Source organism: Helianthus annuus, chromosome 16 (genome assembly GCF_002127325.2).
Source record: "Helianthus annuus cultivar XRQ/B chromosome 16, HanXRQr2.0-SUNRISE, whole genome shotgun sequence".
In the NCBI taxonomy this organism is placed as follows: domain Eukaryota; kingdom Viridiplantae; phylum Streptophyta; class Magnoliopsida; order Asterales; family Asteraceae; genus Helianthus; species Helianthus annuus.
The window spans coordinates 31,382,006-31,401,406 of NC_035448.2; the positions used below are offsets into that span (position 1 = coordinate 31,382,006).

The following is a 19,401-nucleotide window of genomic DNA, read 5'->3' on the forward strand; positions in this document are numbered from 1 at the left end:
TTACAAGGAACCGATTTTTGGAAGCTAAGACGTGCATACTCTCCCGGGGTCGTGTCTTTTTTCATTTTCAACCTAAATTTCACAAATTAAACTGTTATTTGTTTAAAAATTTCACAAATTAAACTGTTTTTTGTTGACTTTTTGGCTTCTGCAGTGGCTCGCTACTATGCCACCTTGTGGATGGCACGTGCCGCGTGCGGTGCTTATGGATCTGGAGCCTGGAACTATGGAGAGTATTAGATCTGGTCCGAATGGATTGATATTTCGGCCGGATAACTTTGTGTTTGGACAGTCTGGTGCTGGTAATAATTGGGCGAAAGGTCACTATACTGAAGGTGCTGAGTTGATCAATTCGGTTTTGGATGTTGTTCGTAAGAAGGCTGAGAATTGTGATTCTCTACAAGGTATAAGTTGACTGTTTGTATAAATAAGTTGTTGATTTTGTGTATGAGTGTGATATGGATCTGAAAACTGTCTGAGTTTGTTTGATTTATGGAAATGAATGTTTGTATGAATTATAGGGTTAATAATTTAATATGTTAATTTTCACAATAAGTGTGTTTTATATAGTGATTTGTGATCGTTTATGGATTTTAAATTATAGATTGAATTGAAAGAAGTAAGATGTTATATTTGATTATAGTGGAGAACTATAGATGAGATTAATTAATTAGGTTCAGTTTCTCACCTTAATTTGTGGCTATGTTATGCATATATGAAGCATAATCATTTATGTAGGGGTGTTTATCGGTTCAGTTTTCATGTTATTCGGTTTGTATGGTTTGAAACCGAATAATGTTATTTATTTTATTTTTTTATTTTAATTTTTTTAAATTTTTTACTATTATTTGTTGTTGGTTGGTTTGAACTAAATAAGATTGGGTTAAAAATGTAATTAGATTGCATTAAATTAAAAAAAACCATTATTTGATATTCGGTTTTATCTGCTAACTCGGTTCAACCGAATTCAGATTTCTGAGAACCGAAAACTGAATACGAACCAAATATGTAATTCGGTTTGATTTTAAAACGGTTTCTGATCAGTTTGAAGCCGAATAATGAACATCCCTACATTCAAGTGTCCAACATTGCAGGTACTGATTCTGATTGCAGGTTTTCAGGTCTGCCATTCACTTGGAGGTGGCACAGGTTCAAGCATGGGAACACTCTTGATTTCAAAGATCAGGGAGGAATACCACGACCGAATGATGTTGACATTCTCTGTTTTCCCTTCACCAAAAGTGTCCGATACTGTTGTTGAACCCTACAACGCCATACTCTCGGTCCACCAGTTGGTTGAAAACGCCGATGAATGTATGGTTCTTGACAATGACGCACCCTTGAAATGAGAGTATGTATACTAACGTGTACTTTATCTAGAGAAACAATATGCCCGGTGTTCGACAGTACATGGAAACTTTTGCAATTCATGTATATTTGAAGTTCCCCTTGCTGGTAAAACAAGTTTTTGTAATTGATTTTGTACGTTTCGGTTCGCTAACGGGCCAGGCTGGGTCAAGAGCTTCAGGTCTGTAACGGCCCGGGTCAGTTCGAGATGTTTCAGGTCGGTTGTCGCCAACGTTTGAAAAAACAGGAAAGGTTTTGTTATATATTGGTTAACCGTTAGAATGATGTCGATCATTGTAACTCGTATGAATGTTGCTAGCATGTTGCTAGGTTTTTTTTTCTTTTAATGCTATTGCTGCTGTGTCCAAAAAAATATGATTATAAAACTATATGTTAATAAGCTTAAAAAATAATTAGTATGTATAATTATCAAACTAGCATATTGTTATAAGTTTAATTACCATAATTAAATATGATTATAAAACTATTATCACAATAATGGTCAAACTTTTTTTGAATTAAAACCCTTTAGAAGGTTATAAACACTTGATTATCACGCAATATTTTAGTTGAGTTTATAAAAGTTTAAATGTTCGACTTGCTACCATCAAGGTAAAGGTTGGATCGATGTGTTTTCACACATAAACGGGTTGAAGTTGACACCGTGAATCTAGTTTTGTACATAAAGTATTGAATTTTGTATCATTTTTTTCAGGCTAGGCTGCTGAGATGTACTTCTTTTGTGGATGAGACTCATGGCTCCTACAAGACCGTAGTGGAACCCTGGAATGGTGAAATATGACATATAGGGTGTTTATTTTATAATTAATAATATGTTAAGAACGGTTAGAATGTCACACCCTGACTTTTGCGGAAGCGTATGATGTGTGACTTGTTCAATATCATTGTATTCAATTATAATAAACAACTATATGATCAAAACGATGTTCATCCATTCATAAAGTTTAAAATATTACAAACACCAGTCGTTTAAGTATCAAACAACACAACCTTTGATTCAGTTACAAACCAACAAAAGTGGATGACATCTAAACTTGTTATTCATATCCGAAACAACACGAGCGCCCAAGATCCAACTTGTTTCCTGAAATACATGTAATTTTGAAAACATCAACAAAAGTTGAGCGAGTTCATGCGTTTTGTATGAGTACTGATAACCGTGTAAACATTTGAGAGACTCCTTTGAAAACAAGTATGAAAAGCGTCAATGAACAGATCAAATTAATGTTTTGCAAGGACATTAATATATGTGAAGACATAGGGAGTACTCATTATGAGTAGATTTTTGTCTTTGTCGAAACCCCTCGACTGTGTCGAATTCGATCGAGTGGCTCCGGCGAGTTGGTGTTCGGCGTTTCGTTTTTTTTGTTGAGCGTTGCGATGCGTTTAAGCGAGCGTAGATTAAGCGATGCGATGGGTAAATAATATTCACACAAATACTATATCTAACATACAATCATCCTAAATAATTGTGTTTAGCGTTTGCGATTCGATTGCGTTGCGATAGAGTTGCGATTGCGTTTCGGTTAATCACCACAAAACATAAATAAATATGCACAAGTAACACATAAATAGCACACACACGTAAAAAATATACAGAATCTATAATTCAAGTTGCGAATGCGATTGCGATGCGATTAGTGATAAAGCGATAAAACATGCGACTAAACCTCGATTATTCACATATACTCCACATAATACAACTAAAGTCAATAAAATAAAAGATTCGATTACAAGTCAAGAAGTACAAATCAGTAATTAAGCAAGGAGTGACAGATCACAATTAGCAATCTTTTCTTCCTTTGACTTTGACTTTGACTTGTACTTTGACTTTCGAAACACGGGGTGTTACAAAACTGACCAAAATATACATTATAAACATATGTACTTTGCAGTACATCAGCGGACCCAAGCTTTGGCTTGGGTGGACGGGCACCCCCTAAAAAAATTTAGTGTATTTTCAAGGTAAAAATCTCGATTGTGCCCCTTGAAAATTTGGTTGAACCCTTTGTTCGCACCCCTAGAAAATAATTTATAGGTCCGCCCCCTAGCAAATCGTTGCAATCTTTATCTAGATTTGGATTTTACAATGGTTCTTGTCTTCGACAGGGTGGTAGCCAGCCATGACTTCTTGAAGGATGGCTTGGGTTAGGATGAAAAAGAGCATAGGGAGGGGACATAAAGAGTGAGGTAAAGATAGGATAAAGAAACTTGGAAATTTATTTTATATTTATTAATAACATGACTACATGAGTAGTTTATCATATAAAAAAAATTAATAAATTAACAACATAATTGAATGATGTTAATCGGATTGATCACTGTACCGAAAACGAAAAACCTGAAACTAAAATCGCAATTTTTATGGATATTTTGACTTTCATGAAATCACATGGACGAAAACTGTAAAATACTCTTTAGTCTATTTTTTGTTATTTTTATTTGAGTAAACTGCAATTTGCATGCCTGAAAAATCTTGGCGGTGTCAGGTCGAGTCCCCATAATCAAAATTTTGTTGCCCGGGTCCCCTGTGTTTCATTGGCGCTACAAGTTGAGTCCCTTAGTGCAACTTCTGTTAGTTTGACCCACTTTAATCGTAAATATCAAGGGTAAATTGGTAATTTCGCGCTTAAAATCCCAAATTATATAACTTCATCTGGGCATGTTTGGCTAAGCTTTTTTTAAACAACTTATTGACTTATTGGCTTTTTGAAAAGTCATAAGCTCCAAAATGATGTTTGGCAATGAGGGTGTATGTGAGGGGAAAACCCAATAAGTCAATAAGTTGTTTCAAAAAGCTTAGCCAAACATGCCTTCATTGCGACCCTCCAATGATCAGCCATTTGTTATCCCAGACTCTGTACAAGCCCTAAATTCTTTCTTTGTTCATGCAAAATTCGATCGACATAAGAAATGGCTGACATGTACTTGCGAATTCGAGATGAAGATGTTTATTGTGATCCTGAGGAGTTGTACAGTAAATATTCTTTTCTTAAAATAGGATGTATCGTTTACATTTTCGTTCATCATGACTGATCAGATGCTTGTTAATGTTTACAACCAATCAACCTAAGTTATGTACACTCAAGGTGTTAACCTAGGCAAGTTGTAACAACTCTCACTAAAAAAATATTTAATATAATAATTATCCAATAAGGAAACCCTAATTAAGACACCCAAGTAATTCTGCATTGGCCCTAAAATTTTCAGGACAATCGGAAACAGGATCAGGGCCCCTAAAACTCAAGGGGGGCAAACCCTAGTTGAATAATTATCTAAATTTAAACGTTGCTATGTTCTGATTGGCCAATTTATTGAATCACCAAAGCTAGTCCCGAGCTTAGGCAGCCTATGAATTAGACTGCTTAGCTTACGGACCGCAAGGGAAAGGGCTTACGGTCCGTAAGCAGGTCCCAAAAATTACTATAAATAGCAGACATTGGCACTTGAAATCTGTGATTGAAACGACGAAGAAATTCGTCTGAGGCACGGAGTTATACTCTGTTTAACACAATTAACACACACGGGTCACGAAGTGCTGCCGCAATCAGGGTAATAACTCGATCGCTATTACGATTCAACGTCCGATCGATTATAACTATCCAACGATTGTCCGAGTGCTGCTCAAATTGAGCTTCTACTTTGATTATTCGTCGTGATTTCGACTTGAATATTTGAGTGCTGTTCGAATTCGGACTATGCTCTGTTATTCGTTGTGAATCCGATTGAATTGTTAAGTATTGCACTTGTTAATCGTTGTGAGGGTTTAATCTCGTGAATTGACGTAACTGCTGTATTAAGTTACTAACCCGTTGTGTGTGCATTATTATCACATTAGGTGTAATCAAGGCTAATCAGTAGGCTTAAACCTTGCTCGTTAAATCTGCAATGTGAGTCATGCTCTTTTTATCAACTGTTTTACAATACCTCAAATTATTTTCAAAATGTTATAATTACAGGGATTAAGTCATGGTTATCTTAACCGCTGGCTAGTGGGGTATTGTGCACATTACTAATTTCTCACGGTTAGGCAATAAGCCCTAACAGGGGTTAGGCTAATAAGACCTAACAGTGACAGAACGTCACTAATTGGGTGACTGGACCCAATAGTGGTATGACCATCGTCACACGGGTGGCAAGGCCAGATATTAATTAAGATACTGCCATAGTAATCGCTCTTATGCTGTAATTTATAACTAAGGGTTATTTCATAAAACCTGAATGAACTCACTCAGTATTTCCCGCTGACAAAACCTTTTTAAAACGCGTTTCAGGTAATTACAGTAGATTGGAATAAGAATTGGATCCAGCACTGAAGGACTTCAAGAAGTGGCTTATTTTATTAATTAAATCAACTTAAGAAATATTGTTTTTGGGTTTATCCCGTATTAAAAGCTACCTTTGTAAAACATGGAATTTATTCCATCTATTTAAATAAAATCCGGTGTTGCTAAACTCTGATATTTTTCCTAACTCACGGTCCTGATGAAATTTCCGCTGCAATATTTTTCAAAATAATCACCGGTACCACTGGACTGCTCACGGCACCGATTCCGGCCAGATGGGGTCGGGGGTCGTGACACAAGTTAATATTACACTTTGCTAAACAAAACAAGTAACATTGTTCATCAACAAATAACTTAATCAAAAGCGGTAACATTGTTTAGTCTAAACTTACATAGCATAAATGGTGACACCCTGGATTAGTGATACTTCCAGAGTACTTGTAGTAGGTAGATGCATCACATGAATAGATGATGTTAGATGGCTCGGTCATACGATTAGGTTTTTTCGATGAGTTAGCGTCTAAATTGGAATTTTGAGACATTGATCTTTGTGACATTGTTGAATGGGAGGTGGATTTCCCGATTTAGGGTTCTTTGCTTTGAGTAGTTGTCGTTTGGAACCAATGGGGTGGTGGTCCATTGGCAAAGGCAAAGCCTTTAAAACACCTAGGTTGGAAGGGGAAGGTCTTGGGTTCAAGTCCCATAGACGACAGGAGATTAAAGAAATTAGCCGTTCAAAAAACAAAGTTGTCGCTTGGAAGAAGCAGATGCAACATAAGAGAACGAATAAAAAACTAGGGTTCCAATTTTAAAAAGTTTTGTAAACAAGGGCAGAATGGACATTTCAAACAAAAACTAACGTCAAAGTGGGTCAAACCAACAGAAGTTGCGCTGGGGACTCGACGTGTAGCGCCAATGAAACACAAGGGACCCAGGCAGCAAAATTTTGATTCTGGGGACTCGACTTGACACCACCAAGATTCATGAGGGACGTAAATTGTAGTTTACTCTTCTTATTTTATCTTAGAGAAAAATGCCCGGATAGTCCCTGTGGTTTACCCTTTTTTCACCTTTAGTTCCTAACTTTCTAAAATTACAGCTATAGTCCCCAACTTTTGCAATTTCGTTCCCAGATAGTCTCTGGCGCGGATGGGGGTTAGTTTTTGGTGTTAAATGGATGTGAAATTACTAAATTGCCCCTTATTTTAATAAAAATAATTAAACAATAAAACAATTATAATATTTAAAATAAAGTGGCCCCACCTTTTTCTTAAAAAATAACAACCTCTCCCCCACTCCTTTCTTCCTCTTCGTCTTTCCGGCCGGGAAGTCCGGCGACAATTCCGGCCACCTGGAAACACTAATACACATTGATTGCACGCGTTTTTTTTGTATTAATCACTTATCTCCATCTTATACCAACCCACTAACAAAGTATCATCCCATAATCTACCTTTTATGTATATCTGATTAAACAACCACCACCGCATAATCCTAACTCGATCCCCAGCTGTTAACTGCCTTAGACTTGTATAAATAGGGGGCCTAGATCCCATTCAGACTCGTCAAACTCGACACAATATCCAAATCTCTCCTCTACGATTATCTATCTTCTCGCCGGAATCCTAAACTCTGACCAACTCGCCATCGTTCAATTTCGAGCACTTTTGAGGTCCAAGACACCCGCTGCCGTACACTTTCACTCACCGCCTAACACCATCGGAATCACCACCACCATCAACCTTCACCTACCACCTAAAACCACCAGAACCACCACCGCCTTAAGGCCTCCTGCACCTAAGAAACTAATTTCTCCTACACCTCAACACCCACCGTCGAACCACATGAAAACACCGTCAATCCCCTTGAAACCATCGTCAAACCACCTGAAAACGCCATTGAACCACTGTCGAACCCCCTAAACCCCGTCGAACCCCTAAATCCACTAACCAAACACAAATTGCACAAAAATCGTTATATCAGATTAAGATATTACGTTAGCCTGCAAAGGTATTGGACCATCTGTCCAACGTTGTTCAGCCCCACCGTCGTTTTTCAGCCACTGCAGGGGTATGCCCTCTCCAATGTCAGAATTCGAAAGGCCACCAACACCCTCTCCGATTTAAGAATTCAAAAGGCCACCATCTATTGTTTGGTTGTGAGAGCACATAGCAGAACAAAAAAAAAGAGTAGAAAAGGGGAGAGGGGTGGGTAGGTGGGGCTTAGGTTATTTATTTATTTATTATTAAGGGCATTTTAGTAATTTCATACCTCACTTAACTTAGAAAATTAACCCCATCCACGCTAGGGACTATCCGAGAACGAATTCGCAAAACTTGGAGACTATAGCTGTAATTTTAGAAAGTTAGAGACTAAAGGTGAAAAAAGGGTAAACCACAGGGATTATCCGGGCACTTTTCTCTTTATCATATTATCAAGAATCAAACACACCAAACGCATCACTATACGGCCCTAACCACCACCAATACTCCGTTCATCGGCGGCGGCTCATTCACTTACGACGGTCACTTCATATCTCACAGGTTCTAATTATTACTTTATTATTATGTCATAATTGTTTCATTTAGGTTAAGAATTTCACCTTCGTAAGCTAGTTATATGGTTATTGTATCATGCACGCCAACTGTTTGCGAAAAGTTCAGAGAAACAAATGCTACAGGAAATTGCAATTATTTACATTAAAATGTTAAATATAACTGAAGGAATGAAAACACAAGTGATTAACCTTTTTTTGTGCAATTTAAGGTGTTAAAAGACAAAGAGATGAGTGCTTACAAGGCATACAAAGCTTGTGTCCCAATAACATGGAGCCCTAATCTATACATAACTCTAGTTAGGGGAATTCCGGGAACCCGAAGACTTCACAGGCGCACGTTAGAAGCGTTGCGGTTAGGAAAGTGTAACCGGACTGTTATGAGATGGAATACTCCTACTGTTAGAGGAATGCTTCAACAGGTTGTTTTTAGATCGTGCATTTGCGTAGTTGTGTTACGGTTGTTTCGTTAGATTGATAATCTAATGTTTATTGTTTTTTAAGTAGGTTAAAAGATTGGTTGTTATTGAGACGGAAGAAATGTTTAAGGCGCGTAAAGAGAAGGAAGCAAAGCATCGCGCTATTCGTCCGCCTTTGGTTGTCAGCCATCTTATTCCGCCTGCAAATGAGTCGTCTCAACAGGCTGCGTAATAGTTTTGGTGTAAGTGCTTGTTTTATAATTAGCCATTTTGGTTACAATTAAGAAAGTTTTTTATTTTACATATTCCCGTAACAATTTGGGAAACTCTTCGGTTGAATTGGAGAATAATGTTATCATTTACGCTATCACGATCATGTCTACATGCGATTTTATGCTTAGGCGATTTTATGTGTAGGCGACATTATAATGTTATATAGCTACTTTGTTAAGGGCCTTATAGTTTTGAGTGATTAAAAGAAAGTAGTAAGTTTACATGACATCATTTGCAGGAGTTCATCTATTTAAACTTAAGGGTTTTACGTTGTTAATTTATGTATCAATCAAAATATGGCTTCTTTCGGGTATTCAAGGCATATTTAGAGCTCTGATATGGCAATGGCACTCCTGCTTCTTTTAATTTCTGTTTTCGATACGGTTTGCGGATTATCCAATTTAGTTGATGTATGCATAAATCATAACACGGACAGAACACCACTTCGTTTTGTATGTTGGCATAGTTTCAAACGCGAAACTAAAAACTTATGACCTACATCATCTTTTTAAATAAACATGTTGCAGTTGTAGGATGAATTACAAAAGAAATAGAATCTATCAATAGTTTACAAAAATAATAACACAAAGTATCTAATTTCAAGCTATAAAAGTAATCTAATACATAAATATATTCACTAAGCTTCTTCTTTCGTACCAATGGCGGCTTTCTTTACCTCAATATCATTACCCATCTCAATATTCGTTATATTCCAGTTTTCGGTATCTTTTTTCTCACCATCGTCACCTCCGATATAATTCTGCACTTTATACCTGTGTCGAGATGCCAAAACCAAAAAGGCGAGAAAGTTAATAAATCCGAGAATCGCAAGCAGCCAATAGAAGTTTTCGAGTTTGCCTTTGTTTAAGTTATTCGTTAACCAACTCCCGTTTGTTGCCATGTCAGTTAACGACACTAACACGCTACTCATGAAATAACCCATAGCCAAAGTACTCAAAAATAAACCCGTACTCATTGACTTCATTCTTTCGGGTGCTTCTCTAATGAAAAATTCAAGTTGACCCACGTACGCAAAAGCTTCACCGGCACCAACCAAAAAGAATTGCGGGACCAACCAAAAAGCCGAAATGTCCGTCTTTTCGTTTACGTGCATTATCCGCCTTCTTTTCTCAACGATAGCAGAGGCGATCATTCCTACAACAGAAAGGACAAGACCTATTCCAATTCTTTGTAAACTTCTGAGCCCTTTGGGGTCACCGGTAATTTTTCGGGCTAAACGGACAGTGACGCGTTCGTTAAGAGATGTAAAGAGGAGAATCGATATGAATAGGAAAACCGAAAATGAGCCTGCGGGTATGCTAAAGTTTGCAACTTTTCGGTTCATGAGTGTAGCTTGCTCAATGGTGAATGTGTTCATTTGAGAGTAGACTGTCCAAAAGAGGATGCATGTTGACCAAATGGGGATTAGACTTATGACCATTTTGACTTCTTCAACTTGTGTTACACTTGAAACTATCCATGGATTATTTCTGTTTTCCTCTGAATTTGCATAATCATGTAGTATTGCAGCTTTATCAAGAGGCCTGTAGCACCAATTATATACAACATGATGGTAGTTAGTTACCAGTTGGTTTTCATGAAATAGTACAAAATAATGAAATAGTTAGAAGCACATGGACTTTTGTTAATTTTCATATCAGTCTCTAGCCTTTATTTCTATAATAGAGTGTATACGAGCCAAGTCACTCGTTACAGATTTAAGATCGGCTTTGATGAGATCTTAAACGGGCTCGAGTCTTATTCGGAGATCATTAAATAAAAGAGCCTGAGCTTCATGCATAGAGCTTGACTAGGCTCGCGAGTTTAAACAAGCATATTGCTTATACAATTATAAGTATTTCTATCTTCTATACTAAACATATAATTACACGATAAGTATTTTAATTTATAAAATTATAAATATAAGTATCTATATAAATAATTGTATTGGTATATAGATAATATGATTAAGTATATAATAATTTTACAATCGGAAAGAGCTCGAGCTTGAAAGTTTATTAACGAGCCAAGCACAAATACCAACTTTAGACATAGAGTTCGAAACGAGTTGAGCTCAAGTCTCTTAAATTAAATGAGCTGAGCTGGAGCTTTAGACATACAAATCGAAACGATACCAGCTCAAGCTCTTATAAATTAAACTAGCCGAGCTTGAGCTTATGCGAGCTCGGGCTCGGCTTGTTTACACCTCTGTTTTTAGTCCCCTAACTTTGAAGACTTAACGGTATAGTGTAACCTATAAGTCTTTTACAACAAAATGTTTTTGTGGGCTGGTCTGACCCGACCCAGCCTGTTTCAACATGTTATAAGAAGCTAGACGTTCTGCTTTGCTACTCAACTAGTCATCTTTCAATACGGGTCTATGTGTGTATAGTGTAAACACATTAGAAACTGGAATTGTAATTATACATTTATACGTACCTGAATTTAGTCGTGTGTGGGACTTTCGAGTCGCTATATCCATTCAAGAATCCCGGGTTTGCAGGGTGCGGAAGGCTCCTATTCTTTATAGCCAAAAACACCACCCTCCATATAACCGTTAGCGGGCTCCCTTGTGGTTTCTTAAACCGATATAAAGTGGTACCACACAACAAAATGATAACAGCAATAATCATAGTACCCGCGGATATCCCATAACCCCATCCTCGACCCACATTATCTTGTATATACACCAAAACCGTCACCGCAAAAAGAGACCCAAGACTAATGCAAAAATAGAACCGGTTGAAAAAGTAGACCATTGCCTTTTCTTCCTTTGGATCGGAAGTATCAAACTGGTCTGAACCGAAACCTGAAACGTTTGACTTGATGCCCCCACCGCCTAATGCTATGGTGTAAAGAGCTACATAAAGTAGCACGAGTTGATTTCCGCTAGCTTCTATGCATTGCTGTTTTCTTGGGTGGTCACAGTGTGGTGGTTTCATGCTCGGAAGTGTTGTTGCTAGGGTCAATAGTGTCACACCCTGTGTTATCAATTAATACTTAGGGTTAAATTTTAATTATAATTTTGTAGAGTTATATGCATGGTGTAACAACAAAATCTCATTTGCTGTTGATTTGGCTAACCAACTAAACCCGACAAACCCCTATCCACTTATTAAAAAAAGAACGAACCAACCACGCTACATGCATGTTCAATGCTCGGGCCTGTAATCGGACCATCCACATTACTTGTTCATTGGTCGAACCAGTCGCATGAAACTAACGGATTATGCTATAGTTAATTTTAAGAAGTATTTAAACATTACATAAATTTTAATTAGTATATGGTTTTGATTTTTATATGTAACAGAACAGAACAAATTATTGTGTTTATAAGAAAATAAAAAATAAATTAGAGATTTCTTTAAAGGTGGCAATTTAATTTAATTAATAAAAAAAGGACGTAAACATTTTCCTAGATTAGTTACAAACACTATCATATGTTTGTGAAAAGTCAAGCTAAAATTTTATAAGAGCCTCCGTATTGGGAGGTTATGTCGCGCCGTGTTCCCCCATAGCATGGCGCCCCGTAACACCATTACGGGCGGCGTTATGACTGACCAATTTCGAATTCTCATAAAAATTATCACGCCATGCCCCTTCCCCACTCACACACATATATTTACATACACATGTATGTATAATTGAATGGGCTATATAATCCCCTTACCACTACACCCTCTTGTGATACAACCCCCCATAAAGCCTCCTCTTGCACTTTTTCGACACTTGTCGCATAACCCCCACCAAAGGGTTTTATGTGGCTTTATGACTGACTACACATGGCCTAATCTGAAAGAACTATTTTCAAAAATTACATAAAACGAGTCCAATCACTGAACTAGTTCGCTGGCTCAACCGCCACTGATAAAAAACCAACCGGTCCAACTAGTGATGGTTCAACTCATGCCAACTGAACCAGCTAAGGGATCCAGGTTCCAATCCAACCAACCGGTCCGGTTTGGGTTAAACAATATAGCTAGCAAGACTTTTCTATTCTTCTAATTTTAGTATACTTTCATTTAAAAAAAATGTTAATATCATATTTTAAAAAAACTGTATTTTGTCTTGTACACATAAAAGTATGAATTATCATCATATGGTCATAAAGTCTATGCCACATAGATGGCAATAAAATGATAGTTGTTGCAAAAAAGAATTAGTTGGCTACCCAAACTATGCAAATATTGTTGTACCATGCAATTAAACCCTTCTTTAACCATTAATTAAAAAGTAAAGAACAACCTAATTCCCCCCAAATCTACCTAAATCTAGGCAAAGATGTAATAATACTTACCAATGCACAAATGGATGCAAAGATAGCAATGGTCAAGTATCTACCAAGTTTAGCATCTGCCAAGAATCCTCCAAACAAAGCTAAAATGTTGAGAGTTCCCATGAAGTTTGTCACGATGTTCGCTGACTTCGACGAAGAAAGATGCAATTCTCCAATCAAATACGTCACCAGATTCATCGATATCCCCATCACACATATTCTTTCCGAGAGCTCAGTGCCTAAAATGAGCCCGGCTGCAAGCCACCCACCCGTTTTCGAGTTGTCAACGGGGTTTCCTTTGAAATCAACCGCGTCATCTTTATCCTCCGTTTTTGAAATAGCCAAAACCTAATAAAAACAAAAGTTTAGAATCAAAGTGTGAATAATAAATATTATATGATATGATAAGAGAAAGATGTTGAAGAGAGGGATTACCATTTTGGGTGTGTGTGTTTTCTGTGTGTGTTTTGTGTGTGTTGAGAGTTGAGAGAGAGAGATGCAAGTGAATTCTAAACAATATCTATAATATAGATGAAACTTGTAGGACAAAAGTAATAGAAGGTAGGGAGAAAGTAAGATATATGATATGAGATTTTATCAAAAGGGGTCTCCTAAATCTTTGGTGGAGAATCCTTATTGCATACTCAACAAGTGTATTAAAATGTGGTGGTTTCGGGTTCATTTCTCCCGGGTATTTAACGTTCAAATATACGTTATTAACACGCTTCCTCAACGGGTTTGCTGATTAGGATATTGTGTGAACTAAGTGGTGGTGAATTTGAGTTCATAAGTGGTTGGGTTTAGATTGATTGATGGTTTATCATATTCCTTCTTGTGGCCTATGATGGTTAAAGTTTTCATGTGGTGATGCTGATTACACCTAATGAAGATTGAAGTGTTTTGGACCTATGCTACATTACAAACTTTGATCCAATCTCTCTGACTGGGACCAGCCACCAAAAATACTGTGCACCTCTGGATTTTTGACATATTGCATAATGAAAATGTGACTTCATGTGAGGATTGTACTCTTTTGATGATATTCTTGTTGTTAAACAAAGATTTTGATCCATAACCACTCTTGGTTGTGTTGTTTATGGCCATTGAACACGCATGTGTCGACACATTCAAATGATAATAATTTTCACATTGAATACATATCAGCTCGTTTTGAGCCCTATGTCTAAAGCTTGAGAATTTGGCTCGTTTATTAAATTCCCTCTAATTTAGGCTTGAGGTCATATAAGTTCGAATTGATTCAAGTTTTAGTGAGCCAGTCTCAAATAGCTAATAAACGGCTATCCTTGGATAAGGGTGGGTAGGGTTGTAAACGAACCGAACGTTCAGCGAACAGTTCGTGAACCGTTCGGCGGGAAGTTCGTTTATGTTCGTTTGTTTAATAAATGAACGAACACGAACAAGAAATTTCGTTCGATTAGTTAAATGGACGAACATGAACAAAGGTCTCGTTCGTTCAATTGTGTTCGTGAACGTTCGGTAATGTGTTCGTGAACATACGTTCATGTTCGTTTGTTTACATTGTTCATGAGTTTTTTTGTACTTTTACTATTTTATCTAAAATTTTTATATTTTTAACTTTTATTTATTTTATCATCCTAAAAATTTAAATAGAAAACCCGATTCCCTTCGTGCTATGCATCGTTCCTCTATTTTTTCTCAATATTCACATTGACGAACACTGTCATCCTCCGTTCTACTATTATTGCTTCAAGTTCCAGTATTCATTCATCCGCCATCCACCTGCTAGACTATGTCGCTTTCATCGATTTATTTGTGTTCTGTTTGTGAACCGTTCGTGAACACGTTCATTTTCTTAATTAACGAACACGAACATAAAATCCCGTTCGGTAAGTGTTCATAACGTTCGTGAACAAATTTATTTCCTTAACGAACGAACATGAACAAGGGTTTGTTCGTGTTCGTTCGGTTCGTTTACAGCCCTAAGGGTGGGGGCTAAGAGTTTTGGTAAGGGTTGAGTAAATTTTTTTTTCTTCTCTAGGTATGCCTTTTTCCAATATTATTTTTAAGAGTAATTCTTCCAATATTATTTTCAGAAATAATAGATTTTAATAAGCTCAACTATTGCCTGTTGGCCGGCAACGGTCACAACTTTAAAAATTCCTACTGACAGTCGCATCTTTTCACATATTGGTCTTCGATGGACCCTGACTAACAGAACCCTAACGCCGTTAGTCTCCGGTCGTCGGAAAAACGTTTTTGGTCCGAAAAAAGGTTCCTAATGGTCCGATCTATGGTTACAAACAGGTTTGGGACGAAAACTTTGAGTTTTCCGACTAAAAAGTTGAGTTTTCCGGCCAAAAAGAAGTTTTTCGGCGAAAAAGGAGTTTTCCGGCGACCTTAATAATTGGGCTTTTTTACTAGAAAAGGTTTCTAAAGGTGCGTAATAAGGTTACAAAGAGGTTTGAGACGAAAGGGTTGAGTTTTCCGGCCAAAAACGTTTTCCGGAGACTAACGGCGTTAGGGTTCTATTAGTCAGGGTCCATTAAAGGTCAATATGTAAAAATATGGGACAATTAGTGGGAATTTTTTAAGTAGGGACCGTTGCCCGCAAACGGGCAATAGTTAGGATTATTAAAATTCATTATTCCTATATTTTTTAAGAGTAATTCTTCTGAAAACTTTGGCGTTGCTTAGTTAATAAACGTAGTGTCACTTGAAAATCAGACAATTAATAAGATAATAATAATAAGATATATATATATATATATATATATATATATAATGTAATTATTATATTAGTCAGAATTAATGTGTTAAGTTAAATATAAAAAGCAAATTAGATTTAAATAATCTCAACTTTCTCAATTTAGCCGATAATAATCCTAACTCAGTTATTTGTCGTTAATGATCTGAACCGATCCACTTTTGGCCGATAATAATCCGTCGTTAAAAATAGCTTAACGGAGTTAAATTTTTTTCCGAATTGCAAACCGATATTTTAGGGATTTTGATCCGAACGAGGATACGAGTCGATTTATGTAAAACTTATCTCGAAACGGTGCTCCAAACGACTTGATTTTTGTTAGTTGGAAGTTTAAACATCCGAATTGAAGCACCGTTTTCGTCGTTTCGGGCAGTATTTCGAGGTAAATTTTATATCAGTCAACCCATATCCTCGTTCTAATCAAAAGGCCTAACACATCGGTTTGTAATTCAGAAAAAATTTAACTCCGTTAAGCTATTTTTAACGACGGACTATTATTAGCCAAAAGTGGATATACTAGAAAATTTATTTTGGTTAGGAATGATAGTAAGTAATCTTAAATGAGTATAATTGATAAAAAGGAGGCGCGTGAGTTTGTGAAGAGATATTCTAGTAAATCCAAAACAATAGTTTCTCTCTCTTCCAATCCCCCCCCCATGTTTTTTCATACGACATTATTTTTTTATAAAAATTGCACAAAAACGAGCGTTTTTTATTTTAAAAAGAGTTTCTGAAAAAAAATCGAAAACCTAGGTACGTAAAACGCAATGGACGAAAAGCATAAAAATGATTTTATCCAAAACGCAATTGGCAAAAAAATACAAAGAAATGCCTTGTTTCTAAAACGCAATAGATAAAAAACACAAAAGAAATGTGTTATTTCTAAAACGCAATGGCTGAAAAATACAAAGAAATGTCTTTTTTGAAAAACGCAATGGTACAAAACATAAAGAAATCTCTTTTTTCTAAAACGCAATGGTCTAAAAACACAAAGAAATGTCTTATTTCTAAAACGCAATGGCTAGAAAACACAAAAAAATATGTCTTTTTTTCTAAAATGCAATTGACTAAAAACACAAAAAAAAATGTTTCTTTTTCTAAAACGCAACGTACTAAAAACAAAAAAACAAAAAAAAAAATAAAACGTAATGGACTAAAAACACAAAAAAATGTATTTTTTTTAAACTTAATGTAATAAAAACACAAAAGAAGTGTTTATTCTAAAACGCAAATGACTAGAAACACAAAGAAATGTGTTTTTTTCTAAAACACAATGTACTAAAAACACAAAAGAAGGTGTTTATTACTAAAAACACATAAAATGTGTTTTGCCTAAAACACAATGGACTAAAAACACATAAAATGTGTTTTTCATACATCGCAATGGACCAAAAAAACATATAAAATGTGTTTTTCCTAAAACACAATAAAAAAAACACAATAAATATATTTTTCTTAAAACATAATGGACTAAAAATACAAAAGAATATGTTTTTTCATTGTGTTATAAAACATAATTCAAAAACGCAATACAATAAAATGCCTTATTGTGGTATAAAACAAAATGCATGTAATAAACATCTCACATACTCATTGTCAAATAGAAGATAATAACAAACACTTTATTAATATACAAACAACACTTTATTGATGAATTCAAGCTTGCTGTAAAAAAATAAAAATGAAAATGAAAATGAAAATAATCATATAAAAACACCTTTGCCTTTCACCAAAAAGATTGGTGACAAACCGACAATAATGGTCAATCATCACCTCAATAATTGCCACATCATAAGAAATGAATAAATGTCTTGTAAAATGCAATCCTTTTTATTTGAAGAATTTTCAACAGCAAGCAAGTGGATTAAACTCAAACTTTTCTGCAATAACATTAGATATATTAATAAATACAAATACAAATTCAAATTTATCATCCACAATTAACTTTGAACAGTCATGGTTAGAAAAAAACGCAATCCATATATTATCGTAAAACGCAATCCATCAAGATTGAAACCAAGCTAACTCGACGGCTCCGGCCATGGTGCTGACGTCAAACGCCACAGATGCCATTTTATTAAACTTTTTATGCATGTGGATGTGTTGATTTTGAAATGGGATTGAAAGATCTAGGGCTAGGGTTAGGGTTACGGTTACGGTTGGGGTTGTGATATTTGGATGGTGACAGAGTGGTGATGGTGGAGTGACGGTTGTGGTGGCGATGGGTGATAGAGTGGTGGCGGTGGTGGTGGTGGTGTGGGGGTGAGATGAATCGTGAAAGACAAAGAGTTTTGTTTTAGAATTAGGTTTTTTTATCTAGTGTTTCATGAGACTAAATTGTGTTTGACTAAAATGTCTTTCTCTATGTTTTTTTTAACACGTGTCATTCTGTTTTATTGCTTGCTATCTTTCTAGCAAAAACAAACTTTCTATTTGATTTTTTCCCACATTTTCATATCAAGAATCTTAAATTAAACCTTTAATCTATGTCATCATAAGGAATAATACATTGCGTAACAAAATGCGTGTATCATGTTGAATAATGCATTCAGAGAGTGATTCGGTAAACATTATTTCCTTTTCACGAATGAGTGGAGTCGAAACACTTGTTCGAATTTTAACTTTTTATCGTATAGTCGCATTACTAAATAAACTATAAAGCTAATCAAATAGATATATAAATTTATGGTAAAGCATCCATCTTTGTGGTGCTTTTTAGACTTTGTTGAAGATGCTTAGTTCATTACGCATTCACTAATTTGACTCGATGTTGAGTCTATTCATGGACTAAATTTGTGAATATTTCTTTTTTTTTTTTTTTTGATAATTTATTTGTGGTTGTGGCACAGTTAGATGCTTATTAGACCATACAAATAAAACGTGACCGATTGGGTTGTCTTTTTGGCTTTCTATGGGAATATAATAATATAATATAATATAATATAATACATTTTCCTCAATTTGGATGAAAAAAAATCTAATCTTTAATAAAAGTTAAATACTCGTTTGGGTCATAAGTTAATATAACAATATTAACATGTCAAATGAATTGGAAAATTTGAACTAACTTGAATTATTATTGAGCCGAATCTCTCATAAAAATTAAAAAAAATGAAATGAAATTAACAATAGTCAAATTTGGTCTTTTAATTTGTTAAAGAAACGGTAATGTGACGACGGCAAGGTTAGTGTTGGCGTTGGTAACGATACTAGTAGTGATGGTCGTTGAGGTTGTAGTGAAGGAATATTCCAATTCCTTTTATTGAATTTCTTGATTGAAATAAGTATTGCATTTGTACATGTGTATTTGAGTGAGTTAATTCGTATTCAATTCAATCAGTGGGGTGGTAGTTCATTGACAAAGGTAAAGCCTTTAAAACACCAAGGTTGAGAAAGGGGAGGTCTTGGGTTCAAGTCCTACAGACGACAGGGGATTAAAGAAATTAGCCGTTCAAAAAAAAAATTCGTATTCAATTCAG

General features: G+C 35.8%; 3 protein-coding genes across 3 annotated transcripts; 2 read left to right on the top strand and 1 right to left on the bottom strand.

The window, feature by feature from the left end:
- Positions 1-151: 151 nt before the first annotated feature.
- LOC110915874 (tubulin beta-2 chain) lies at positions 152-1,630 on the top strand. The gene is made up of 2 exons (XM_022160615.2): positions 152-404; positions 1,114-1,630. The coding sequence occupies exons 1-2, from the start codon at positions 167-169 to the stop codon at positions 1,347-1,349; spliced, it is 474 nt and encodes a 157-aa protein (XP_022016307.1). The 5' UTR covers positions 152-166; the 3' UTR covers positions 1,350-1,630.
- A 6,419-nt stretch (positions 1,631-8,049) lies between these two features.
- Positions 8,050-9,086, top strand: LOC110917349 (50S ribosomal protein L30). Its single transcript, XM_022161922.2, has 3 exons — positions 8,050-8,197; positions 8,421-8,630; positions 8,716-9,086. Exons 2-3 carry the CDS (start codon positions 8,439-8,441, stop codon positions 8,857-8,859), a joined length of 336 nt encoding a protein of 111 aa, XP_022017614.1. The 5' UTR covers positions 8,050-8,197; positions 8,421-8,438; the 3' UTR covers positions 8,860-9,086.
- A 287-nt stretch (positions 9,087-9,373) lies between these two features.
- Positions 9,374-14,021, bottom strand: LOC110917348 (protein NRT1/ PTR FAMILY 6.4). The gene is made up of 4 exons (XM_022161921.2): positions 13,612-14,021; positions 13,198-13,524; positions 11,340-11,881; positions 9,374-10,444 (listed from the first exon to the last, which is right to left on the bottom strand). Exons 1-4 carry the CDS (start codon positions 13,612-13,614, stop codon positions 9,538-9,540), a joined length of 1,779 nt encoding a protein of 592 aa, XP_022017613.1. The 5' UTR covers positions 13,615-14,021; the 3' UTR covers positions 9,374-9,537.
- Between the last annotated feature and the right edge of the window lie 5,380 nt (positions 14,022-19,401).